The following is a 26,127-nucleotide window of genomic DNA, read 5'->3' as shown; positions in this document are numbered from 1 at the left end:
CTTTGAATATTTGAAAAGAGCTGCAGTGAGCTGCTCTGACCAGAATTCAGCACCCTTGGCCACCTGTTGTGGACAGTAAGCTATTTTTTGACACACAAGGCATTCCGAGTATGTTGCTGTACATGCCAGATAAACCTGCAAATAAAATAATAAGAAAAAAGGAATAGGACAAAAATCAGTCAGAAGGGTGATTGGTACAGATTATAATTACCTATGTAATTGGCAGAATTACCGATGAGGAACACGTTATAGCAGATATTCTGTTGTACAACTGTTGCCCAGCTTTCTCTTTGGTTACAAGTATGAAGATGGTCTGGTCAGCATGGCTCTAGCTAGCAGGTTGCAAACAGGACGCGGTTTGTGGTGTGTTTTCCCTCTGGCCTGCAGCCTTTTCCTCAAAGCAGTGTGGAAATAGCGCTTAAGTGGCTCAGGCTGCTGAGCCGTTTCAGTGGTTCCTCTTCTGCACAGCCATCTGATTTGGGCTATATGCATCTGTGCTGGTAGAGGGGAGTAGAACAAAAATATGCCCGTGGTTACAGTATAGCACCTAGGAGTAAAAGCTGCCTTATCAGTAGCACAGAGTTAGGGAATATCAGAAAACTGAAGTCTGCGTGATTTTATGGCACTGCCTGAATTTAGGTCCTGCTTGATGTAATATTACATATTCCTCCTCAGGTTGAAACCCTAGAAGTCACTGGAGTTTTGAAAAGTACCTGGTTTTAAGCACTTTTGACTAGAGTCTGAGTTTTCCTGATATAAGTCCTCAGCTCTTGAGCAAAAACTTGTGTTGCTGAAGCAGAGACATACAGCATCTTTGCTTTCTCCTGCAGCCTGTGTTTAGGTATTGGAAAGCAAAGTTTTCTGGTGGGTAGAATCCTTTTTTTTTTTTTTCTCTTCTTTTTTGGGTGTTGATATTTAATCAAATTTTCAGTGTCTTGTGTGTCTGTCTCTTGGTAAAGGTGTACCTATGCAACAACACTGCTCTTTCAGTAATTTTGTTTATCTTTGGTGATATCTATATATGCACAGTCCTGCCTTGTAAAGGGATTACTAAGAACTTCTATAGTATATGTTTCTTACAGGGCAGGATAAAAACTGATTCTTCTTTTACGAGTCAGTGTGGCTTTTACCCATTTTTTTAGCATTACCATGTTAACAGTACCATTGACATCACTCATTTAAATGTGTAATTTTAACATTGCAAAAATTAATGGCTGGCTTATTATTTATTATTGTTCAGCCTGTACTCTGTTTTTAAAGTTAAGTGTGTGTCTGTTATCGAAGGAAGACCTGGGTGGCTAGCTGAAAATGTCCCACTAGTTTGTGGTTAGTTTCTGAAATTTGGTCATGGAAAAAAATCAATTTAATCAATATGTGAAGATATTTTTGCTCATTTTGTCCTTTTCTTGACAGTTTTTTCTTGTTCCAAATTAATATAATTATTTGTTTAGCCTCTGAATTTAGTGTTGTCATCCTTCTGTTCCTTTAGAGATCCTCCTTGTGTGATTATGGAGGAGGAGACGATAGTCAGGATATGCAGCTTCTAGCAGAAATTCCTTCTGATGGATTCAGTGTGATGAAAGACAAATGGGGAGAACGTCAAACTCAGCAAGGAAAGTAGGGCAGTCTAGCAAGCTCTTCTAATTTATGGAGAGTTTCAGGAGATAGGACTGAAAAATTGTGCAGTACAATTAGAGCAAACTTTGCTCCATAAATCAGTCTAAGGAGACTGGCATTTGTGTTTGTTTAATTTTTTTTCTCCTATCAAGTAAGCTAAATGTTTTTGCCATAACTGCAGAGATGCAATAAAAGGCTAGTGAAGGCAAAGGTTATAAAGAAATCATTCGGTGCCGACAGAAGGTCCACAGATGCTGACAAGAAACAAAAAAAGTGAATAGGGCTGGTACTCCGTTCTGATAAATTTCATTGATTTCTGCCTCGTGTCACTACAGTTGCAGCCTGTCCTGTTATCTTGTAGCTCCAAACCTTTCATTATGGCCTCAGATGATAACAGCTGTTGATATGCTGCAGGAGGTTGCAGTGACTACCATGGGGGTAAAGTACCATTTGCTAAGGAATAATTACAAAAACCCCTGTGCCTGGGTAGCTTTGATCTGCCTGTGGTGTTGTCCTTGCAGGGGACATTATGTGCCAATACTGCATCTGTTTCCTGGATGAGTTCACGAAGCCTTTACGAGAGCACACGTGCTCTATAGAGCAGTATAACCCAAATGGTCCCACTTACTGTGTCAGTGCCAGCGATGCGCTGCTGGGCTGTGCCTGGACTGTGTCAAGACCATCCAATGTCTATCTCTTTCACATAAACAGGGATATCTCAAGCTTTTTGCTGCTGTGACTGCCCTGCTGTCAGTGCTGTGTTAGGCAGCCTGTGTCTAGCTCAGGTATCTGCTTGCACATGGAACAGCAGTGCAAACATGTCTGCAGCTGTCTGACTCGCACAAGCCTCAAGTCAGCAACATTAGCAAAAATAGAAAGCTAAACATGAAAGCAGTCGCCAAATTCTGTGTGATTGCCTAACAATATGAGGTGAGATACAAGATGCCTCTGAATCCCATGCTTTTTGAGCAAATAACCGTCTCCCTTTACTCTAAGTAAGCACAAAACTGACCATTAGTTTCTAGTTTGTTTCTGATCTGGTACTGGGAGGAGAAGGGGGCCTGAAGCGCACTGTTAAGGATCTTTTAGCAAAAGAGAGCTCAAGCAGTGGGTGTGTGTTATAACCTGATACTGGCATATGCTACGAGAATGCTGGAAATCTGCCAGAGCACCTGCAGGCTGCTGCTTGGCAGGAGCATTAAAAAGTGCTTGGTTCCCTCTGTCTTACTAAGTGTTGGTAAAAGACTGAGAAGAGTATGTGGAGAGGATGGAAGGAGCACAGATCAGGTAATGCTTGTAACACTGTCTACACTAATGGAAATAACTGTGGACTGTTTGTTATTTTGAAGAAAACCAAGCTCCAGCTATGCCGAGATGAATGAATTTGAAAGGAACTTCTCTTTATTCAGTAACTACACTGTATGAAATTCCTTATTATAAGATTTCCATTCCTCTGCAACCCATCCCATCACACCAGCTTGGGGTGCTGTAATGTTCCTGTAGTGCTAAAAATGTTTTCAGGGGATCACAGTTCCACTGGAGCCTTGCTGTTATTTGCTTTTATATGCAGATTTGTATTAGTAGGCAGAAAAGGTTATTTATTTACTGCCATCACTGGAGTAGCCCTGGGTCTATCACCTTTGACCTAGCATATTGCTTGCTGCAGTCCTGTCTGCCTCACCATCCTGAACCTTTTACTCTTCTGCAGCTTCTGACTATAAATAAAAAGCCAAGGACAAGTGCAGTGAGTCCCAGAGAATGTGGTTCCAATGATTTACTGCACAAATATATTTCAAGGACAGGCTTGGACTGTGAGGCTGCTGTCAGCTGGGAAAGAAGGTAAAAGGTCAGATGCCACCACAGAAGAGATGGCTCTCCGGGGACCTGCCTGCTTGCCTGCCCACTGCCACTTGTTGCTCTTCTTAAAGACACTGGGGTTACCTTGGAATAGGCTTGCTTGCTTTCCCTCAGCAAAAAATACTGAGCTTTGAGGGTGATGAGGAGTACCTTTCACTGGAGGTGATGAAAGAGTGTGGATTATGGAGCATTAAGATGAGGGAAGGGACAAGAAAGGCTGCTGGTACCTAAATCTGAATCTTGGTTACACCTGTGACTCTGCTGACACTATTTCAGTTAGAAAGAAGGTGTCACCATTTAATTGCAGGGTGTCAAGAAACTGTGGCAGATGCTCTGTTAACCCCCTCCCCCTTCCGCCCCACCCCAGCCCCCTCTCCGCATTAAGGAAAGGCAATAGGAGGGCAAAGAGAGAGAGAGGACTTGCAAGTTGGAAAAAGTTTAAAGTTATTTACTAATGCTACTAATAAAATAGAGAAAATAATACAAAATATACAAAACCAATCTTGAAATTCCCGGCACAGCTCAGCACTGCTCCTGCAGCAGCAGGGCAGGCACCCGGAAGTCCTGGGTTGGACTCGGCAGCAAACTGGAACTGGATTCAAGGATGCAGGGTCTGTCACTAGGCCTCAGATCACAGGGACAGTAGGCAGAGTCCTTCCCAGGTGCTGGCCATAGTCAAAGAGAACGAGACCCTTGTGATCTACCAACCTTTATATGATGTATGATGTGGATGGGATGGAATACTTAGTTGGTCAGTTTTAGTCACCTGTTCAGTTCGCTTGTTGCAAATACGCAACATGCATTCTTATCAGCAACCTTGTATTCCATTGCTATGTCTACCAAAAACATGTATCTAACTTCAGAAAAGTGCAGTTACTTAGAAGAAATTAGCTGAAAGGAAAATTCACTAAAAGAGAAACTGGTCTTGTTTTTAACAAAACCAGGGCAGAAGGAAATGGGGACGGAGGCTCAAGCCCTGCAGTTCTTAATCTTCCTTATGAGGGCATCTGGAGTCCAAAAGTCAGATCCATGGTTGATCCAAACCCTTCGTCTTCAAGGGTTTTACACAGAGACTACATCTGGGCCAATGTATGTGTTCTATAATACTTTTTTCTTTATGACTTTGGAACACAGTTATATGTTAGAAGTTTTCATGGTCTTGTTGATGTTTTGCAGGGCTCCTTCCTTGCTGCACTGTGGAATGCTCTGTTGCTTTTGGGAGGTTGCCACACCATGTTGTCTAGCCCCAGGCGAAGGGATTTTATTTATTTTTATTTCGCATTGTTTCAGCTGTTTTCACTTTTACTTTATTTCCATCCTCCAGCAGAATTTATTCATGAAAGTGGCAGCACGTTGGGTTTCTTGGTTTATGAGTTTTAGTTTTTTAAATAGCCTGCTGGATTTGTTTGCCCTTATCTGAGAAATTTTAACACTGTAGCAGCAACAGAATGAAAGGTGACGCTTTGGGAGGTGAGCTCTTATCAAAGTGAGGAAAGAGATGGGAAAATCGTTCTGCCAGAATGCTGCTGATCTGAGCTTTTTCTAGCTGTCTTGTTCCTATTCAGTTAAAGTCTCTGGATGAGACACTGTCACTCTTGTGAATGCAAAAGGAAATATTTGATAGAGTACATAGCAATGTAATTTGCAATGTAGCTGTATCTGTGATTAAATCGTATGCACATATATATACATTGAGATCTGTTGTCTACAAACTCTGTGTTGTTTTCTTAACTGTGAGTTAAAAACAAAACAAAAAAATTTTGTAATGGTTGCTTTTCTGAGCCTGTGTTGCTTGTATGCTTTCTGTTCTTCACTATATACGTTTTCTGTTACTAAGACTGTGTTGAATGACATTCTTCATCTCCTATTTTTACTTTTTTTTGTCTTTGAGACAGTTAAATGATCAATTAAACTGTCATTGTGAATTAAATCTGAATAAATTTGTATATCAGTAGCAAGACAAACGTTGGCTGTCCCGTCAGAGGGCTATAAGTTAGCATTCAGTCTTTTGTTATTTTCTTGGTTTCAATAAACAGATAAGTACTGTTATCTTTCATAACAGAGTGCCTGTTCACAGAGGGACTACTGAAGGCTTTACTGTAATAATAAGTTGAAACTGATACAAAGAGACTCATCTTGTGCAATAGAACATAGTTCCATTTACTGATCTAGGAAAGGAGGAAATGTCTGAAGGCCTCCTTCTCATTTCTGTTGTAGGATTACCTCGACTGTATCACTGACCAGACCAAGCTCTCCCTGGGGACAGAAGAGCGATCAGCCTTGTTTGGAAACATACGGGATATCTACCGTTTTAACAGGTAAATTCATATTTAACTAAAAGAAAACAGTTCGATAGCCTGTGTTAACGGGGAGGGAGCAAGCCAAGAAAATATTCTTTTATCTCTTCAAAACGGCCAAGATATATGAATTGAGAAATGGTCTACCTTTGATTCTCAGCTGAGATCTCTTGCTGAGATCAGATTTTTTTAGCTGTTTATTTTGTGAATCAAATGTGGTCTCCATTTACTTATTTTGTTTTCATTCTGAGTATTTCTGTGAATTTAAGCCTAATCTGCTCTGTGCCCTAACTGAGCCTAATGTAAGAACACTGTGAATGCAATTCTTGCCTTACTAAAGAGACATTGTTTTATTCCTACTATGTTGGGTCCTTTTGTGTACTGATACACATCATCGATATCTGGCTTTTATATTGTTTTATATTACTAGGGACTCCCTGAATTAATTTCTCAAAATGGTGTTCAAGTGCCTTTCCACTTATTGAAGGCTTCTGTTCTGTATCTGTACAGCCTTCTCTAAAACTCTGCAGATGGGATTCTAGTGTATATTGGGAGCCTAAAGTAAAACTTCTTGCTTGTATAGCTAGTCCCACATTGTGTGGGACCTACAATATCTGCAGTTTGGAGAGCATGCTACTGCTACTTTTGTCTTAATCCTCTGTTACTATAAAAATAATTAACTTATTCAGCATTTAAGGAAAACCTGAACATTCAATTGATGCAAGAAATATATTGGCATAAAGTTCCCATGTCTTTTATATACCATTACGCCTGTAAAAGCTCTCTTAGCTTTTGCTATTGTTGACAAAACACCTACCAAACTACTATGTTTGTAGAAGAGCGGATGATTTAATTGAATCAAAAGAGGATTCTGAAGTGGAGGACTAGTGTCAAAGAACATCTTAAATATTTTTCCATCCTCGTGGGAAGCTGCTTTAAAGTGCTTCAGCTGCTGGGATCGCTGTTCAGTATCAAAGGGAAGAGTGGGGATGGATCTATTCAGAACACAAAGTTGAAACCTGAAATCTTTCCCTGAAATTTAAAACAGCTACTGCAAAGTAATGGAAATACACTTAACTAGAAAGGTCTTGTGTCCTGCTTCAGCTACGACAACTGACTTGACTGAATGTCTAACACTATGGAAAATACACAGTGGTAGCCATGAGACAATGATTGTGAGCTTACAGCTTCCCAGTGGTCACAGGATAGAAAAAAACAGCCCTGGCCATTCTATTTTCTGATCCTTCAAAAGCTGGAGAAATGGCAGACTTGGTAGCTAGGACACATTTATGCCAGCATTATTGCAAATACTACCTAATAAAAATAATTGAGTTGCAAAAAAAAAAAAAAAAAAGATTTGCAGAGGTTAAAAAGAAAAAAGGCAGTTTGGGGCTATTTTAGAGATAGATATGTTAAAATGGTTAAAACTCACTGGAAAGTTGTCCAAAGCCTCTAGTAAATTACTTATGTATTTCAGACCTTCTAATTTAAAATTCTACATGGAAATTGTGAGTTTTTAAGGCTGAGCACTCATTGTAGATCCGAGCACTCATTGTAGATCCCAGTATAGCTTCCAGGATTAAGTTCCCTGCTGTGTGAAACTTGGCATGTAGCTTCTGGGTCCTAAACATACTCTAGAGTAATTTTATTTATTTTTACCTTTGGAAAAGGTCCATTTGGCAGTTCTGTGTTAGTAGTTTCCCATGCCTTTTGTGAGCATGATTTTATAGTTTCAGTATTACCTTGTTTTTCTCAACTTTGAATTTCACCATTAATCAATGATCACATGTTTTAGTCTTGGGGTTTTTTGAATTTTGTATACATCTGAGAAATTTCACTTCAGTAAATGGGAATTTCTCCCAGCTAAACTACTAACAATTTTTAGGTGTTGCGTTGAATGGCAGAAATGGTGGTCAGAATGGTTACTGCTAGTTCTGTGACTATGATCTCTTTTTGGGAAACTGTTTCTTAAAGTAGAATCACTGACTATATACTGGTCCACTAGACCTGCTCTGTCTCTTGGGCAAAGCTCCCCCACTATTAATTTATTTATTTGGAAAGGAGGAATTGTTCTCTAGGTCACCATTGGCTGCATTTCTTCCTTCTTCCCTCTTGAGGTTCTTCCCAATGTCAGTTTAGGATAAATTCTTCACCTGATACCAAGACTTGATTCTGAAATGGGAATTCTGCAGAGAAGTGTGCTCAAGTTTAGTATTTCTGCCAACACTCAGACGATCTTAGGAGAGGCCAAGCTGAAACCTCTGCTGCTGACATGGATTGTCCTGCATGATCTTTGTCCATCAGTGTCTACTGAGGCACACAGATACAGTGCAGGGTCATCAGGGCCATTTTCTGTAACTGCTGTATTCAGCAGTTCCTGTGCTCTGAGCTTCATGGTGGTCAGGCCTGGCTTCTTGTCAGCAGCCTTCATAAAACCTGTATGAGCTCACCTTTCATGGAAAATGGTGGGGGTTTTTTGTTTTGTTGGCTTTTTTGTTTGGTTTTTGGTGTTTTGGTTTTAGGGGTTTTTTGTTGGTTGTTTTTTGTTTGTTTTTTTGTGTGTGTGTGTGTTTGTTTGTTTGTGGTTGTTTTCCGTTGTTTTGGTTTCGGTTTTTTGTCCCCCGAGTGGATAGAAATTAGTCTTGGCCACAGGATTTTTGTGACAGTGAAGTTATATCAAGGCTAAATTTCTCTTGATTGTTTTTTTTTTTAAATTTTTTTACTGAAAGTCTGAACTCTTCAGATTAATTTTCCAGAACTTGATGTGGTGAAAGTATTCTACCATGAAGACCAGATTGTGCTTGCCATGTACATTTTTTGTTTTGAGTGCTGTGCTATTTCAGGCATGAGAGAATGAAGGTTTTGGTGATGCTGTCACTTCAGCATTTATGGCTAGACTGCAGAGTACTTGGTCATGAACTTTTTTGTTTGTTTGTTTTGTTTGTGTTTTTTTGCCAGGGGTTCAGGGCAAACCATGCTATTTCCTTCCTGCATCTTTCTAGTTCTTCCATTGCACCAAAATTGCACGTCTGATGTCCCTGTCATTACTGTCTCTCACTTGCTCCAATTCAGATCAAAATGGAGGAGAAAAATACTTGTTAGATTTAAAATGGTGTCGTGATGATATAAAATGAATAAAGTTCCTCACCTGAATTGTGTGTGCAAATATGGTGATTATTTGCAGACCTAAAAATGTGTTTGTCTCACTCCTGTTGACCTCCTGTAGTCAACAGGTTGATACTAAACTGCACTTTGTCCTATTGAAAGTCTTCACCCATGAGGGAGGAGACAAATGTATTGTCTTGAAAATAATCCATACTCCAAAAAGTCAAAGCACCCTAGAAGACATTATTATGAGACTTTCATTTATTTGACTTGATAATGAGTGCACTGCATGAAAAATTCTCCCTTTATGCTTACTTCTCTCATTCCCAAAGGAGTTAGCATTAGCTATTGGTGGTGATCGTACAGAGTCAGATTTTTCCAGCCCATAATAACCCAAGCTGTGTAACTCAGTACGAGGTCTTACATGGCACTGGCACTTGTGGCGTGCTTCAGAGTGAGTCCTCTTAGTGATCCAGCTGCTAGAGCACGGAGCTCCTCTGAGGGAGCCGCCTTGAGCTCCAGGCACCTCCCGGCTGGTTGGCACCAGCGAGTAGCAGAGACTGAGGCTGCGGTACCGTCTGTGAACAGCACAAAACCTCTGGATAGTCAGGTGAAGGGAACTAACGCTTTTCTCTATTTTTTCTTTTGCCCCTGTCAGGTGCTTAGATGTAGCCTATAAAAATAGCCCTACGTTTTCACGTCAACTTGGTATTATAGGAATTTATTTAAGTTTTTCAGGATTCCTGGGCATGACAGATTTTTTATTTTTGCACTGGCAGGCTGCTCTTACCAATCCCATTCTTACCAGCCAGGTAAGACAGAAGAGAGTGCAGTATAGGTAACAAAATCATTTAAAGCACAGTCCATACACAATGGGCTCGTGCTGAACACACAAACCAGTAGTGTGTTTACTGCATAAACCTGGACTCATTAAATGAATATAGAAAATCTTTAAGTGTTGCATTACTGTATCCTGTGGGAGAAATATTGTGGCACTAGAGGAGACCAGTAGGAATAGCAGTCAAGGTGCTACATACTCTAAGCCATCAGGAGAGTGTCTGCCTGCCTGACAGCAGGAATCCTCTGAGCCTCTTTGATGGTATTATAGCTGATTATTGTGGCCACCATTGCTACAGATCACTTCCTTTGCTGATGGAAAGGAGCTTGATGAGCGTGGGGTATCAAACAAGGGTCATACTTCTATTCCCATTTTGATGAAGGGAGAAGTTGTTGCTGTACAGAGTGGCTTAGTGACCACTGAAGCTAAGGTCTTTGTCTGTCTTTGTTCGTTGTGACTGATTGCTGATTTCACCTCTTCCTTCCTCCAGTAATTGGAGAAGCAAAGAACAAGTCAGGAAACTTTTCTGGTTTACTCCTTTTCTTACTTACAGAGGGAAATTGTGTCTGCTTAGAGGGGAAGAGGGTGGTTCCCTAGATACAAGCTTAGTAGCTCTTAAGCAAAACTCCTTCAGGGAACCAGCTGCGAACTGGGAGAAAAGTAGCCCTAAATGGAAAATCATCTAATGAGATGGAAGGGGGGTGGGCGGGGAGGAAGTTCTGTTAGAGAACAATTTGGCAGAAAACTGAGTTTCTTCTCTCATTTTCCTGAGTACATCTTTCAGTAAGACTAAAGACTATTTGGATCAAGGAGAGACCTTTGAGGTTTTCTTCTTCTGCTTGAACTCTTTCTTTCACTGAATTGGCTTTCCAGAACTGAGTTTCATACAACAGTGAACATGCTCCCTTATTGCTTTGCTCCTGTTACAATGAATTCATTTCCTACTTGGCATGTCAAAATTATAAAATCCTCTTGGTAAGGTTTTATTTTTATGCATATAGAATTTATATATTCCCTTCCAGAAAACCTTTTTCGAGGCTAACCATTTTACTTTAGTGAAGAAACCCATTAAAGGTAGACAAATCTGCCTGAGTGAGCTTATTACTATTCTTCTTGTATGTGTAATACATCCCTGGTTCTCATCTGTGGTTTTCAGACCAGCTCCTCATTTCCCTCAGTCAAGTAAAGCTCCTAGAACATACCAAGTCTTTATAGGACACAGCATATGCTTCAGTATATTTTAAATTCTGTTAGCTTTAAATTGTGTTAGTTGAGATAAAAGCTACACAACTGTCTGACTACACCACTATGGGTATGATAGAATAGCTGTCAATCTGAAGGAAGAGGCTCAGCTGTGCTTAGGAGATCAGCAATCCATGGTATTTGTGATGACTGGAATTTTTATGTGTGAATACCATTTCCTTAGAGTGCTTCTCTGTCTCCAAACAAAAAACACCAGGAGGTACAGATCAGGGGGAAGAGAAGGGCATCAAAAGGGTTCTTGTTCCATTTTTAGGACTCCCTGTGTTCCTAAGTGCTTTGGGCATCACTGCTGTGAATGATGAAGCAGTGTCTGACTCTGAATATACAGGTGTGTCTATTCCAAGGTGTGCCATAATTCTCTCTTCTTTTCCTGCTCTTTGTTTTAGTGAACTTCTGCAAGATTTGGAAAACTGTGAAAATGATCCTGTGGCTATAGCAGACTGTTTCGTTTCCAAGGTAAGTGGCTACTGCAGGAGTCTGCAGCACACCACCACTTGCAGTGTGATATGGGGGAATAAGATTAATTAATTAGCTTCTGAGATGTGATTTTGAGAGCTTGCGTGACTTCAACCGAGAAAAGTTAGCAAATCTATGGAAAGGGAAGGAATTTATCTTAGTACATGATAGGGATATGCCTCTGATCTGGATTTTAAAAAAAATCAAGAAAAAGGTGTTAATTTCTTAAATAAGTGTATCTGAACTGGTGGAGCCATTGATCTAGAGTTCATTTTATGCATCTCTTTGTGGAATATTACAGGGATTTTTTTTTTCCTCATTTTTACTATAAGTGATCAAGTGGTACTCCAGTTTTGCCTTGTCAGTTTAAGAACAACTAGAGAATACATCTTGGCTTGCATTTTTAGAAAAGGCTTAACAGACTTTTAGCCTTAACAGCCTTGTAGCCTTAAAAACCTTAACAGCCTTGTAGCCATATCGTTTCCTGAGATGCATTTTTTCCTGAATCCAGCAGCCATACCTTTAATTTTCTTTTTAAAGAGGATGGACTAAAGTCTAACCTTAAGATTAAAATATTATTCTCTCTGAAATACTTGAATTTTTTGAACATCTCTCTGACATCTTTATTTTTGGGGGCAATTCTGAAGCCAAAAAACATGGAGAAGGAGAAGTTGTTAGGGGCAGGAGAAATATAGGGAACCAAATTTAGGTGTCATTCATTGTAGGAAACCCAGAGAGCCAGTCAGGGAGAGGGGGAATGGCTACAGTGGGTAGGACAACAAGAGATTAAGTAATTTGGGCTACAGATGACTCTAGTTCATCTGTGGACTTCACCGGAGAATATATGTATGCCTTGAATCCATAGAGCCCAAATGTGTTAAGAAATAATACCACCTCCAAGGTATTACTGGTGGAAGAGGGGGCATGTAGTTGTTTAAATCTGGATAATCTCCCTATAGATGTGTTTGACTTTCTCCATTAAAAAAAAAAAAAAAAGGCAAACCCAAGAAAAACAAAAAGCCAAACCTCGTCATGTTTTATACTTTGTCCTGAACTCAGTATTGCCAGCACCAAGCATTCTATATAACTGGTCTAACACAAGTATTTAAGATTAGCTGGACCACCCTCTCATGGTGGTCCAGTAAATTGTTTGGCGCTGTTGTGAAATAAAGGATTTTATCATGAAGGGGAATGATGATACCAGCTTAGTGCTGCTGTTTCACCAGAACACTTGCTTGAGTTGAGTTTGAGAAAGTTGTTACTTCTTAGTAACTGATCTTCTGTAAGCACTGAGAGATCTGAGTGTTTGCACCACTACTACAAAAGTAGGATGCATTTTTGCCCCGTTGCAATGAGGTTTATGGCATGTTGTTATCACTCCAAATAGCCTATATTGGATTGAAAGAGAGAGAATGGGATAAGGGCAAGTGTGAAGTCCTGCCTTTGGAACAGAATAACCCCATGTGCATGCTGGGTCTAGCTGACTAGGAAACAGCTTAGCAAAACGAGATCTGCGGTCCTGGTGGATAAGAAGTTGAGCGTAAGTCAGCAGAGTGCCTCTGCAGTGAAGGACATTTGTGAGACCTTCAGGATATTTAGAGATACCACAGTTTGGAGCTGGTAGATCTTTCTGCTGTATTGCTTGCTCATAGCTGGGACTGCTGGGACTATTCCTGGCTGGGACATGAAACAGAGGTGGTGCAAGTGATAATAGCAAGTCCAGGAAGGAGCTGTGCTCTCATTCATACTGGCCATCTGAAAGCAGTTTTCTGGTAGACTTTCTGGTGGTTAGTTCCAAAATCCATCTGCATATCATTGCTTGTGCTTTTTGTTCCCTTGTCGAATGCTTTTAGCATTTGTATTATTGGCAGGCAACTGCCTGATGGCTCAGAGATTGCTAGAGATTGCAGTCCTAACAAGCATTTTTTAGCTTCATCTAGACAAGTGCAAACACTTAAAAGCAAAATCAAACAATACCAAAATACCCCACAGCTTTGGTTTTGGCCGTGAAGATGTCATTACAGCAGCTGCTGACTGTCTTAACAGACTCCAGTTGTCCATTCTTGGTTGCTTATATCTTCTCAGCATTGAGTAGTGGAAATAAAACTGCCTTTTTTGGCAGTATGCAGTCCTTCAAGTCTTACGGGACTTATTGTTTGATGGCTTTGAGTGTGCTAGATCTTCACTGTGAGTTAAACATGGGGATAGTATCATTCTGAAATCATAACTCACAGCCTTAGCTAATGGCTGTAGCTCCGCTGGAGCTTCTTTAATGCTTCCAATGGAACTGTGCTTAGGTTACACGAGCTCTGACTCTAGTGCCATTTTTTTCACCCTACTGGTTCAGCTGTGAATACCACAGTTTTTGAGAATTTAAATGAATAATCAAGTTTTCACTCTATGTTCTGTGTTTGCTTTTTTCATTTTATGAAGCTCAGTAACTACAGAAAGTAATAACCTTTTCTTCTGGATTCATGTGAAATGACACCTAGTTGGTTTACGTGTGTAACAGATGAGTTATGGTTAAAGTAACTACGGAGTGTGTTAGAACTAAACTGTTTGATATTCGTGAAAACATCTAGGGAGATTAAGTTTTTTAAGGTCTGCTTCTGGACCATACTTGATAGACTGTTTCTTTGAACTTTACTTTGTTATTTGGCTTTGCTCAATAAAATTTGTTGTATAGCATATTATACTTCGCTGGCACAATCATACATCACTGTGTTTGCTGCGTATAACTTTTGTGCTTGAGTAGTAAACAGCCTTGCAACTTTTAAGGGAAGTACAGTTAAGGATTATCAAATCACATTAGCGTGCTTTGAACAAAAAGTCATGATTGTGGTTTTGAATCTTTATCTTCATATTTGTTGTGCTGAGTGCCCAAAGTAAATATCTCCTAAAATGGCAACTTGTATTTGTTAACAGACTTCAGCAAAATGTCTTTAGTATAAACTAGCCAGTAACATAAAACTCGCTAACAGATAAAATAACTATACAAAGCTATGACTTTATATAAATATTTAATAACAACTTACTGCGTTGTATTAAATCCCACTGCTTCCAGATATTTTAATTCATTAATAACTGACAAGCAAACAGAAATGCAGAAAAGCACTCTTTCTTAAAACCTGTTGTTCAGTTGTGAGTTTCTGCCTTTGCCTTTGTGCTCCAAGATGCAGATGGTGTGGATGGGTATTTATTTAAATAGCATGGGATGGTGCTGCACAGAAATAACCTGCCACTGAGGGCAGTGGTATACTAGCTTAGTTTCTACCAGCTCTGATCCTGCCTCTTTGTCTAGAAGAACTGTATTAACTCTAGTACATTAAATGTCTTGGAGACATTTTGCTCATAACTGTAATCAAAGGCTGATGAAAGGCTTCCAGTGCAAGCTTAGCTATAGCTTAATTGTTCACATAAAAGATTGCTTATAGGTTTACTTGCCAGCTCGGTCTTTCATTTTCATAGTAACAATGCCAATGATAATTAGAAGAGAGACTTCGGTATTCTACATGTTTACGTTTAAGAGTTGTTGTAAAGGAGAGCTGAATTCTGGCACGTTGCTCTCCTCACTCAGCACCCCAGAAATTCAGAACATATGTTTTCTGAAAGACATACCAACAGCTTAACCGAGGGGAAGGCCAGAATTACTCTAATCTAGTATCTCATTAATGAAGAGGAGATTCAGGCAATTGGCTTCAGTTTACACTCTGACTCAGCTCATTTTCTCAGTCTCCATTTTCTTTTAAAGTGCCTTTTATGGCTATAAAAAAGCACAGTGCACCAAGAGTTGAGTGAAGATTGGGGATGTAGCCACATGCTTGGCATCTAACTTTGCGTGGAGGAGACGCGCAGTGAATTTATTCAGTGGCAGGGGAGAAACTAAGTATAACCGGGATCTGCCTGCGCTTGGCTTTGCTCTCAGGGTGACCTGTAGTCAGTGTGGATGGACTCTCAGCTTGGATCTCAGTTGTTGGACCCTCTACCACAACAGCTTTGGGCCCCTAGATTAAAAATGATCTCTGGAGATTCCAGCCTCCCTACAGAGATCGCTTTTAATCTGGTTTGAAGACAGTTGAGGTGAACAAAACAACTTTCAAGCTGAGTAAGTTTAAGAACGTCCAACAAAATACTGGAGAGCATAGCTGGTGTTTTGCTTACAGTATGAAAGTAGTGATAGAAATATATTAAATTCATCTTAGGCTTGTTTTTTTCTGTTGCTTATGAACATAGTTCACAGCATCGGCTTTAGCCTGCATGGCTTGTGAGCTGGTACGCTCCCAGCAACACAGTGCTCTCTCTGGGGAGTTTGCTGTGAAGTGAAGACCAGGTGGGTGTGTAAACCAGAGGTCCTTTCTGTGGCCCTGCAGAGGTGCTGGGTGCCCAGCTGGGTGGCGAGGGAACAGCCGTGCCGGGCAGCGCGGTGTCCTCAGCCTGAGGAACAGCCTCTCTTGGAAGCGACTCTTGGCCACTCTCCCAGTGTGTTCCCGTGGATCCTGCTGGTGCCTGGGCAAGGTGTGTGATGTTGAGTCACAACAGTGTCGGAAGTTTGGGTGCATATCAACAATCTCATTCTGGAGGCAAAACATATGTAGTTGGCTTTCTACTGGCATTATGCTCTGAGTAGAAGTCAATGCTCTCTGATGGTTTCGTGTGATGAAATCAGCTGTGTTGCAGTGAAGCGAGTACACATGTAGGTGCACTATGCAATTTGGTGTCATCTCTGTTCAGAAAGCAAGGATGATTGTGAAACCATTCTTGAAGTTTTTAGAGGTCTTGAGGGCATGAGAAACTACTTTTTTTTTTTTTTTAAATACATTTCTTCCATTTAATAGCTAGACTAAAATTCTTTTAAACAAAAAATCCTATTGAAAGTAGTTTTGACCTTGTGTAGAAACCAAACCAAAACAAACAAAAACCAAATCAAAGACAGCGAGTATGAAAAAGGCTTCTGGTGATTTCAGAGTTACTTTTGATTTTGTGGGGAATGTGCACCCAGTCTACTCTGTAACCCTGAAGTGTTTGGCCTTGTCTGTTTTAAAGATAGTGCTTTCATTTGTAAAAATGTCACGACCAATATTCTTTTCCTTTTTGCTTGAAAAGCAGAACGATCATGTGACTATTTATGAGCAGAATATATATCTATAAAAAATAAATTGGCACAAAATATTCTGCACTTTGCTTATGAAGTAGCTATATAAATTGCATTATTCTGTAACTGTAGCCATGGGAATATATTACGATTTATACCAAAAGCCCCTAAACAAAGCCCTTGTCTTAATGTATGCATATATGAAAGAAATGACCTTTTCTCATCATACTTGGTTTCATCCTAATGCTCCCTGACTTATAATGAGTGCAAGCTAGTTTTGTAGTGGTTGTTGTTACAGCGTAATGTCTGCAATGCTCTGAGGTTTGTTCATTCTCCATTTTGAGCAGAGGGGGTTTGGAGCTGTGGCGGAGGGCCCAAGCGTGGACACGGACAGGCCGTGACACCAGGTCGCTGTCTCTGGGTGTGGACACAGGGCGTGTGTGCAGCACCGTGAAAACCTGCTGCCGCAGCAAAATTAGTCCCAGAGTGAAAAAACAAGCTACATCATTTAACTGTATTTGTATCAAAACTACATTTCGTCGTTTGGTTGGTTTGTAAGTGAAGAGCAGTTTAATAAACTCACAGCCCACCAGTGAGTAAATGGGGATGGCAGTCCCCTGGAGAAACATTTATTAGAAGTTTGCTTGAGTTATTTCTTTTTCAGAACAGTTAGTAATGAAATCCAGTAAGAAATACTGAAATGAACTGCAGTGACTTGTACTCAGGGTCCCTATGAATCACTGCTCACTGGAAAAATGAATGGCATGATCTGCTTTAGCCCTGTGAGAGGGGGAAGGGAGCGGTGCTGTTGGAAATGGGGAAGGGAGCTGCCTGAGTTGGCTCTTCCTGATGAATAGCCAAAAAAAAAAAAAAAAAAAAAAAAAAAAAAAAATCTCCAACCATGAGAAACAACAGCCACAGCCCCCATCAGGCCTCTCCCCAAGTGGGGCTGCAGAGCACTGTTGCCTTCTGTGAAGGCAGATATTTGGTCTCACCATTCAGCAGCAACTGCCCCTCGCGGAGCACAGCTATTGTGCTGCAGAATGCCACAGGCCCTTCTGAAGATACTTTGAGTGGATACTGGGGTCTTGTTTACTACCAGACGGTTGGTTTTTTTATCGGACTAGGGCTCAGGAAAGAAACAGTAATTTATTTTAGAAGCACTTCGCAGTTCTGCAGTGCTTTCTTAGTATTTAGGGCTCCAGCAAGCTGCAGAAATGGCATATTATTTGGGATAGAAGTTGATAGACAGGTATGAATTTAGAGCACATGGAATGTTTCTGGAAACCTGTTCTTGCAAAGAACGAAATGATGATGATTAAGAAAAAGTCTTAGGTCAAGGAGGAAAGAAATGAAACTCGGGCTTTTGTTCTGAGAAGCCTGTCAGTGTTAAGTGTGGGTAATTTCACTGTGACAGGCAAGTGTGGAAACCCACTTAACTCTTGTTACAACTCGTCTGCTTTCACAGGAGCATAATTTACTTTTTTTAAAAAACAAAACAAAAAAACTTTTGAGGCTTCTAATTTTCACGGTTAGACTGTGCTCAGAAGTGCAAGTATTTATAGCTGGTTGAAAATCACACACCAAGCATAACCTGGAAAACTTACTTCTCCCAGTAATAAGCAGATGTGTGCATTAGCACACACAAAACTAGGTATGTGCAAGTCAGTTGTTTGAAGGGGGTGCGTGTGTTGGTGGTTTTTTTGTGTTTGTTTGTTGGTTTGTGCTTTTTGAGGTTTTTTTAAGATGCATAGATTATCATAAAGGACCATGGAGGCTCTATTGTAAAGCTGCTTGCTTTGTGTACTTTTTCCTGTTTTTTTCCTTCAAGTAAAGGAAAAAAAAATTGCCAAAAAAAGAAAAATGAAATTCAGTTAGTAAGTGTCTGGTGGTGTTAGAGCTATCATAATGAATTCCTTAATCAGGAACTGGGTGAGGTGTTGTCTTGATATCATAATCTTTGTCTTGCACATGTATTAGCTGCTGGTTTGACAAAATCTAAATCTGTGTGAACCTTTCCTCCTCATGTAGAGTGAAGATTTCCACATATATACGCAGTACTGCACCAACTACCCAAGGTAGGAATACTGGGTTCACTTTTTCGATTTGTCCTTTCACATATTTATGTAATGCAAGTTACATTCTATTAAAAAAAAAAAAAAAAAATTCATACCTTTCTCCCCTCCAAATTGAAGGGAGAATCAAGGAGTTTGCCTTTTGTTCTTAAATTAAAAACAAACAAACAAACAAAACAAGAAAAAAACCCCTCATCTAAAGTTTTAGTTTGACTCGTCTTTCATTGCTGTTATCTCCCTTTAGAAAATTGCCTTATTCTGCATTGCTTCAAATATGTGATTCCCAGTAATAGAGGATGGTTGCATGTCAAAGGAAAATATAACCGAATTCACAACGTAACTTAAAAGAAACAAACAAACAAAACAAAAAAACCAAAATCAATAAAAACCCCACCAAAACAACAACAACAAAACCTAAACCAACCAAAAAAAAAATCCACCAAAAAAAGCACAGGGATTGGATTAGGAACATGCTGCCCCCTTTTACAAAGGAAGAAAGTAACAATTCTTGACATGTATCTTAACGCTATGTATTGCTCTTTCTAGGTCAGTGGCCGTGCTGACAGAGTGCATGAGGAACAAGACACTGGCCAAGTTCTTCAGGGAGCGGCAAGAAGCGCTGCAGCATTCTCTGCCCCTGGGCTCCTATCTCTTGAAACCTGTCCAGCGCATCCTCAAGTACCACCTGCTTTTGCACGTGAGCACCCATTACAAATGTATTTCTTTCGGGGCTGCCACACATCCAAGTTCCTGCCTCTGGTACAAGGGTTGTTGATTAGGAAGGTTCTGGGTTTCTTTTGATGCTCTTTCTCTTGGGGGTGTTTGACTTCTAAATATTGAGACTCTTTCTGCCTTCATCATTTCACAGTGTATGCACGTATTTGGAGTGGAGAATTTATGACAATTTTTTTAGACACATTGAATCAGTCTGTGTCCCTAAATAACCGTTTTTTTTAAAAAAAAACTAGTCCGTAATTCTGATGTTGTATGGAAGAGTCTTGTCATGATTAAATGATTTTGTACACAAATTTATTGTTCCAATGAAAAAATGGCATTTTTCCACATTTTAAAATGCTGGGAGAGACTGAAAGGAGGACTAAATAGGTATAAACATCCCAATTAATAAGAAATTTTTTGAGAGGAATGACTTAGGAAGTGGGAACTCTTTCCATATTCAGTGAATTGAGCTAAGCAATTTTTGGAAATTCCTGCTTTATTGTTAATGTTTTCCACATATGTTTCCTATTACAGTCATGTTCTAGTAAAGTGTAAAGACACTGATCCTTATTTAAAATGTCTGGTGCTTTTCTACTCTCCAACTGTAAAGTAATGCGTAGTGTAATTCCATTGGGGTTTTGTAAGTGTGTAGGTACATTCTGTGTTTTAAGTAAGCCATTAAACGCTATTTGAAAAGGTCTCCTGTCAGCGTGCTGCACTTTCTTTCTGTGCCTCTCTGCTCACATCAGCTGCTGCAAGTATAGTTGCTGCTAAACTGACCGTAAAGGCTTGGCTTTGTTAGTCAGCTTGTGTTAATCAATTTGATAACAATATGCAATAGTAACAAAGGTGGGAACATTGCATTTGGGTGATGGCAATGCAAAGACAAAATAGTACAGATAATAACATAGCATTGTGTTGTGCTGGGAAAATTAAATTAGAAATAACAGGACTTTTTTTTTTTTTTTTTTTTTTCCTCCCTGTCTTAGGAAATAGAAAACCACCTTGACAAGGATACTGAGGGCTATGATGTGGTGCTGGATGCCATAGATACGATGCAGAGAGTCGCGTGGCATATAAATGACATGAAGAGGAAACATGAACATGCCATCAGACTCCAAGTGAGATCCCAAAGAGATTTTATGCGTGTTTGTGAGCTGTTTCTGTCAATATATATGCCTTTAACATGTTTTAGTTTATCTTTTAATCTTGGTCAGTCATAATTTAGACTCCTGTTGAGTATGCCTGTAGCTGTTAGATCTGAAAGAATATGGTCATAGCTGCTGCAGAAAAATCTCAGACATCCCTGCCCTATAAGCAGCATCCTGTAAACCATTTATTTGGCAGTAATATGGAACTTAAGATAACTTTTCTTTATTCTTTTCCCTCAATTGTACAGCAGTACTATAGAACCCTAGGGCATGGCTTTGTTCAGAAATCCTGTGGTTTCTGATTTCTCCCCTTTATGCTGATTAATTTTTTTTTGAGGCATTTCTTGTGCTTCTTCTTGTTTAAGTGCTTTCCTCTTGGGCTTTTGAAGACTCATTATTGGTTGCATTGTGAAACACATAAACCTAGAAATATGATAGTTAGAAAAAGGTTAACTTTGCTTTGAATTAAGAATTCTTGAGGAGAAAACAAAAGCTACACCCTGCGTAACTTTTGACATCAAGAGCAAGCTATTTTGTAGGCATTTTACAGAATGGTCATTCTGTTTCAAACTTCTCAGAGAATCGCGATTTTACATTACATTTTCATCAGCAGTATTTATATTTCTTTAAGAAATTTGGGAGATTTTTTTTTTACTTTATAAAAGGAAGCAATAGGATTATAATATTTCAAAAATCTGTCATGTTATTCTTTGACCCTTTTTCTCTTTGTAACATAAATGGTACTTATGCACCCTCATTTTTGTGTGTTTTGGTTTTGTTTGTGTAGGGAGAATTGGGTTACATTTGATAGTGTCCTGCCTGCAGCAGTGTAACCTTTGCTACACATTGCTGGAAATACATGTTAATGACTTAGGAACAGTCTGCTATAAATCTGAGTAATGATAACCGGTGATATTTGGCAATAAAGAGGGTTAAGTACTTTTCCAAAACTGGGGGCTTTTTTTTTTATTAATTTATTGAGCTCAGCTGGCAAATGTATGGGGTTGTGGAAAATGTTTGTGTTCATACTTAATCTTTAAAAAAGTAAAATCTGTTTCTGCAGCCCTAAGGGTAGGTCTTCTGTGGGCTATCGCAGCGCCGTTTGGTCTGTAATGCTGCAGGTACTGTGACAGCAGTTCCGGTGCAAAATCTCCCTCAAGAGTGGTGGAGATGATCCCTGTGGTGTACCCTGACTTATTTACAAGTTCCTGGAGAGACCTGATAAAATGCAATTTTTTTCGTTTGTTATGTTTAATTTTTTTTATAACCATCTTGTGTATAGTCCAAATTGTGCTGCTTTTGGGTTTTCTTCCTGTGAATGCTCTAGGCGGCATTTGTGCATCAAATGTATTGAGATGTTTTCTAGCTGAATGCTGTATTAAAATGTAGTGTCTTAGAGAGACCAGCCTAGGATGAGTAAATCTTTCCCTGCTTTGCTAATGTTGCTGGGTTTAAAGTCTGATGGACATTTTTAAAGATTTCCCTACTTAAGATTCAGTCTGCTCTTACAATTTGCTGTAGAGTTCTTAAGAGCTATGTCATTACCACTGATAGAAAAAACAAGAAACAGAAGGAAAAAAGAACAACCATAGCTAAGCCACACAGACTTGTGAGGATGTTCTTAATATTACTCCAGCTTTTTTTTTTTCTTAAGTAATAAATAAGGTGAGAAATATCCATGATATGTATACAAATCATTAAAATACAAATAAATCTTGGCATCTTCAAGTGATCAGTTGACCAAATAATTTCTGGTCCTCTAGTCTGCTGAGAAATATCTCTTCAATATGGACATCTCCCAGAGATGTCTTCTGGGGTGGACCTAGAGGATATGGAGATGGTGTTGTAATTCATCCAGTGGAGGACCATACAACTTCAGGAGGATACACTGGGGGCGAGAGAGAAATGTTAAGAGAGGTTGGTTAGGAACATAGAGGGGAGCAGGCATGAGAGAGACTGACAGCTGAATTACAGACTGTTCTCGGTCTCTGTGAGCTGGGGGAGATGAGGTTGTGCTCTTTCGCCACAGGCTGCCCTGGGGACCTGGAGGCTTTTTGCTGGGTCCATGTAGAGCTAACCAGTACTTAGGAAAGCATGTTTTAGCCTGGACCTAGCAACAGGCCTCCAAGCACCTGGCTGCAATGTTGCACATAACCCAGCAACCTCAGTACCCCCGTATGGTGACTTTACACTGTTGGATGTGGGAGTGGCCTCAGCAGTTTTTGTTTGAGTCTTTATTTAAGTAATATCTCTGAAATGAACGTTGTTCTTTGATGTGTTGCAGGAGATACAGAGTTTGCTCACTAATTGGAAAGGGCCAGACCTCACGAGTTACGGAGAGCTGGTGTTAGAAGGAACATTTCGCATTCAGCGAGCCAAAAATGAGCGCACGTTGTTCCTCTTTGACAAGTTGCTGCTAATTACAAAAAAGAGAGATGAGATGTTTGTATACAAAGCTCATATACTGGTATGTTGGAGAGTGGGTGGTCACTGCTGACTCTGGGTCTCCCCAAACCTCCTCTGTGAATCACATTGTTGCCTCTCTTTGTTCCAGTGTGGGAATCTCATGCTTGTTGAAGTAATACCAAAGGAACCGCTTAGCTTTAGTGTCTTCCATTACAAAAATCCCAAGATGCAACATACTGTCCAGGTATGACAGAGGGCTCCCTGCCTACTGGGTAATCTGATTAATGACCACATGCTATTCCTGAGCCGGCATAGTGCAGTGATGCATTTTCTTACGGTGCTACATTTTTTTTCATCAGGCAAAGTCGCAGCAAGACAAGCGCCTTTGGATTCTTCACCTGAAGAGGTTAATTCTAGAAAATCATCCTGCTAAAATTCCTGCCAAGGTAAAAATTTAAAAAAAACCATACCACCTCCTTGTATGAGCATTTAAGAGTCTCGTTAGCTGCAAGATGCATGGCAATTTACAGAGAGTTTAGACTCCAGGAGATTAACATGTTGTGTCCCCATGTCTTTAAAGGTTCCTCAGAATTAATGGTGGAGTTCCCGTAAAAGCAGCTACTGAGCTTGGTGCGGGAGTAGAAGATTTTAACTGGGTTAGCAGCATTGCTGTGCACATTAGGCTTTGCCCACTAAGACATGAGTAACAGAGATGCAATGTCAGTAAGCTTCACTGTAAGAGCATTCCTTGGCTGGATACTGCCTGTCTCCACAACACAACACCGAGGAGTGCTAATTGCAGCGTGTGTAGACGTTACCAAGCTCGTTTTAATCTGTCTTGGTCAGATACCACAGCAGTGGAGCCAGAACGCACTTCACCTTACAAATACGTGCACCCATCCCTAGCCCTGCATCTTTAGCCAGGACCTCTGAGCCCTTTTTGGTGAGAAGCTAGCAAGCTTCATGCCAGAGAAAATGGGGCGCCAATATATTCATAGCTGTAATGGAGGGAAATCTGGTCCTTTTATTTATGAAATCCTGTCTTAGAGATCCAGGTGATGTTTCCCAGTGTAACCTATTGCACTTCTCAAGGGATGTTAAAGGGATGTTAACTCTTACCATGACACAGCAGGACTCATGTGGAAGCAAGATTTTTTTTTTTTTTTTTTTCCCCCACGGCTGAGTTTTACTGTGTTGTTTGGTTTGGTTTGGGGGTTTTGTTTGGTTGGGTTTTGGCTGGTTGGTTTGTTTGTTTGTTCTCCCTGAGCGTTAGTCTCACTGGTCAGTTTCCTCTGACTTTTTTTCCCCGCTGAGTTTTATGCTGTAATGGCTAAAAAGTGTTACCTGTGACTGATGTACACAGTACTGTACTAACTCTGATTTTCAACAAGTAGAGAATTATGGGAGAAAAAAAGCCCTAGCAGTTGCTTTTACTGATTCTTATCTTTTTGGTGACAGAGTTTATCAAAGGTATAATGTTTATGCTAGTATCCATGCTTACAATATAAATACTTGCTGCAGTTTATTAGCTTATAAAAAGAAATACTGCAGCATGATCTCAGCTTTCATATCAAGATTTTTTTTTATTTCTTGCTGGGGTTTTTTTATCTGTGGGAAAAAAAAATGTTTAACCAAAGCTTAACCAAATAAATCTCTGAGGTTGTCTGCACTTTTTTATTTTTGACAAACCAGTAGTTAGTTGTTAGCTATGAGACGTGTCTCTGCCCAGATTTTGGAGGATTTAATAGTAGTCCACATCTGACACCTGGTGGAAAATTACTGAACTGCACATGTAGGAGGGCAAGCAGGTTACATAGGCTATTTTATTTTAGCTTATTTTCTTACTTATTAGCTGATATGCTTCATAAAACGTCCAGATTCTTTTTCCTATTAAAAAAGTGACAAATTTTAAGCAATTGTCAGCCACTTTTTATCTTACTTAAACTAAATGTCATTTTTTTTAATAGCAGTTTCTCAAGGAAACTCTTAATGGAAGCAAGGTTGATAGTTTTTTGTGCCAATAACTTCAAAATTGAAAAATAATTAAGGAGTTGAACTATTTGCTTTTTAGGGAGGAAATGATCTGTGAATCACAGAGAAACTAGGTCCAGTTTTGTGCCAGTCCCAGCAATGTGCACAGGTGTATTGATGGCTCTAAATTCTGGGACCTGTAGAGCGCTCTCTGGAGGTTTGTGTCCCCATGGAGGAGACCCAGCATGTGCCGCACAATCTCAGCACAGCCCCTGTCTTCAAAGGCAAAGTAGTTTTTGCGGTCAGATGTGCCATCACTGCATCCTACAGACACATCTCACGCCAGTGGTGCCACGGGTGGGTGGGTGGGTGCTCCTTCCCTTGCACTGCCAGGAGGGCAGGTGGGCACATGAGGCAGAGCTGCCGGTGCAGTGAACAATGGGGTGTTGTGTGAAGCCCTGATGATAAACTCTGGTGAGCTCCTGCCAGCAAAATTCTTCTTCACATATATAATGTGTCCAGCACACAGAAAAAGACAGAAAATAATGCTGCTAACCATATTTACTAGTTAAAACAATTAAAATTGCCATTGTTTACCTGTAAACTCACTACTGTCTGTACTATGCTATGTAATTTGTCCTTCTACTTATAGGTTATCTTTTTCATTTGTTATTTTTTTCCTTTCAGGCCAAACAGGCAATTCTAGAAATGGATGCCATACGTAAGTTGGTTCTTTTTCACTTTCATTTTTAAAAAGGAACAAAACCATCTTCAAAAGTTTGGCTTTAACTGCTGGTTTCATCTGAGACAGAAGAAGGCCAAGCTTATGTTCTTTGAATTATGACCTTGCTGGAAAAACCAAACTTGGGTGCAGATTCTGTGGAGCTATGTGGGCATTGGGCTGACTGATCTGCCGCCAACAAGTTATGTCGCATGATGAGCAAGGATGAGGCAGATTAGACCTTTTGCAAGCTCTGGCCACTCCCTTTTGCTTATTCCATGCTGACTAAACATATGATCTTTCCTGTTTTGTTGTGTGGGCTCTTTCTGCCCAGGACCTACTGAAGGGCTAGCAGTAAGCAAACACAGCTCAAAATATATAGCAGTGTTACAACTTATTTGTGCTGACAAACCTGCAGCTGAAGGGCAGTGCAGGGGGCTGCCAGCAGCTCACTGCACTGTGCTCAGCCCCTCTGGAAGGGAAATGAGGGAGCCCAGTGCCGCTGCGGCAGCAGCATGGCTGGCTGCCCCGGGTGTCCTGCATCACAAGGCAGTGCAGGAA

The 26,127-nt window shown here is 40.2% G+C and overlaps 1 protein-coding gene across 1 annotated transcript in view; it reads left to right on the top strand.

The window, feature by feature from the left end:
* The window catches only part of PLEKHG1 (pleckstrin homology and RhoGEF domain containing G1), a 134,040-nt gene that overhangs the window by 96,181 nt on the left and 11,732 nt on the right, over positions 1-26,127 (top strand). The window contains exons 5-13 of the mRNA XM_065631962.1: positions 5,692-5,792; positions 11,364-11,433; positions 18,557-18,603; positions 19,147-19,297; positions 20,307-20,438; positions 22,753-22,935; positions 23,023-23,118; positions 23,234-23,320; positions 25,533-25,566. Coding sequence (XP_065488034.1) covers positions 5,692-5,792; positions 11,364-11,433; positions 18,557-18,603; positions 19,147-19,297; positions 20,307-20,438; positions 22,753-22,935; positions 23,023-23,118; positions 23,234-23,320; positions 25,533-25,566 — 901 coding nt within the window. The remainder of the gene's footprint in view (positions 1-5,691; positions 5,793-11,363; positions 11,434-18,556; positions 18,604-19,146; positions 19,298-20,306; positions 20,439-22,752; positions 22,936-23,022; positions 23,119-23,233; positions 23,321-25,532; positions 25,567-26,127) is intronic.

The sequence above is a fragment of the Caloenas nicobarica genome, chromosome 3 (assembly GCF_036013445.1).
Source record: "Caloenas nicobarica isolate bCalNic1 chromosome 3, bCalNic1.hap1, whole genome shotgun sequence".
In the NCBI taxonomy this organism is placed as follows: Eukaryota; Metazoa; Chordata; class Aves; order Columbiformes; family Columbidae; genus Caloenas; species Caloenas nicobarica.
Note: the sequence above shows the minus strand (reverse complement) of the source record. Positions and strands in the feature narration are given on the sequence as shown.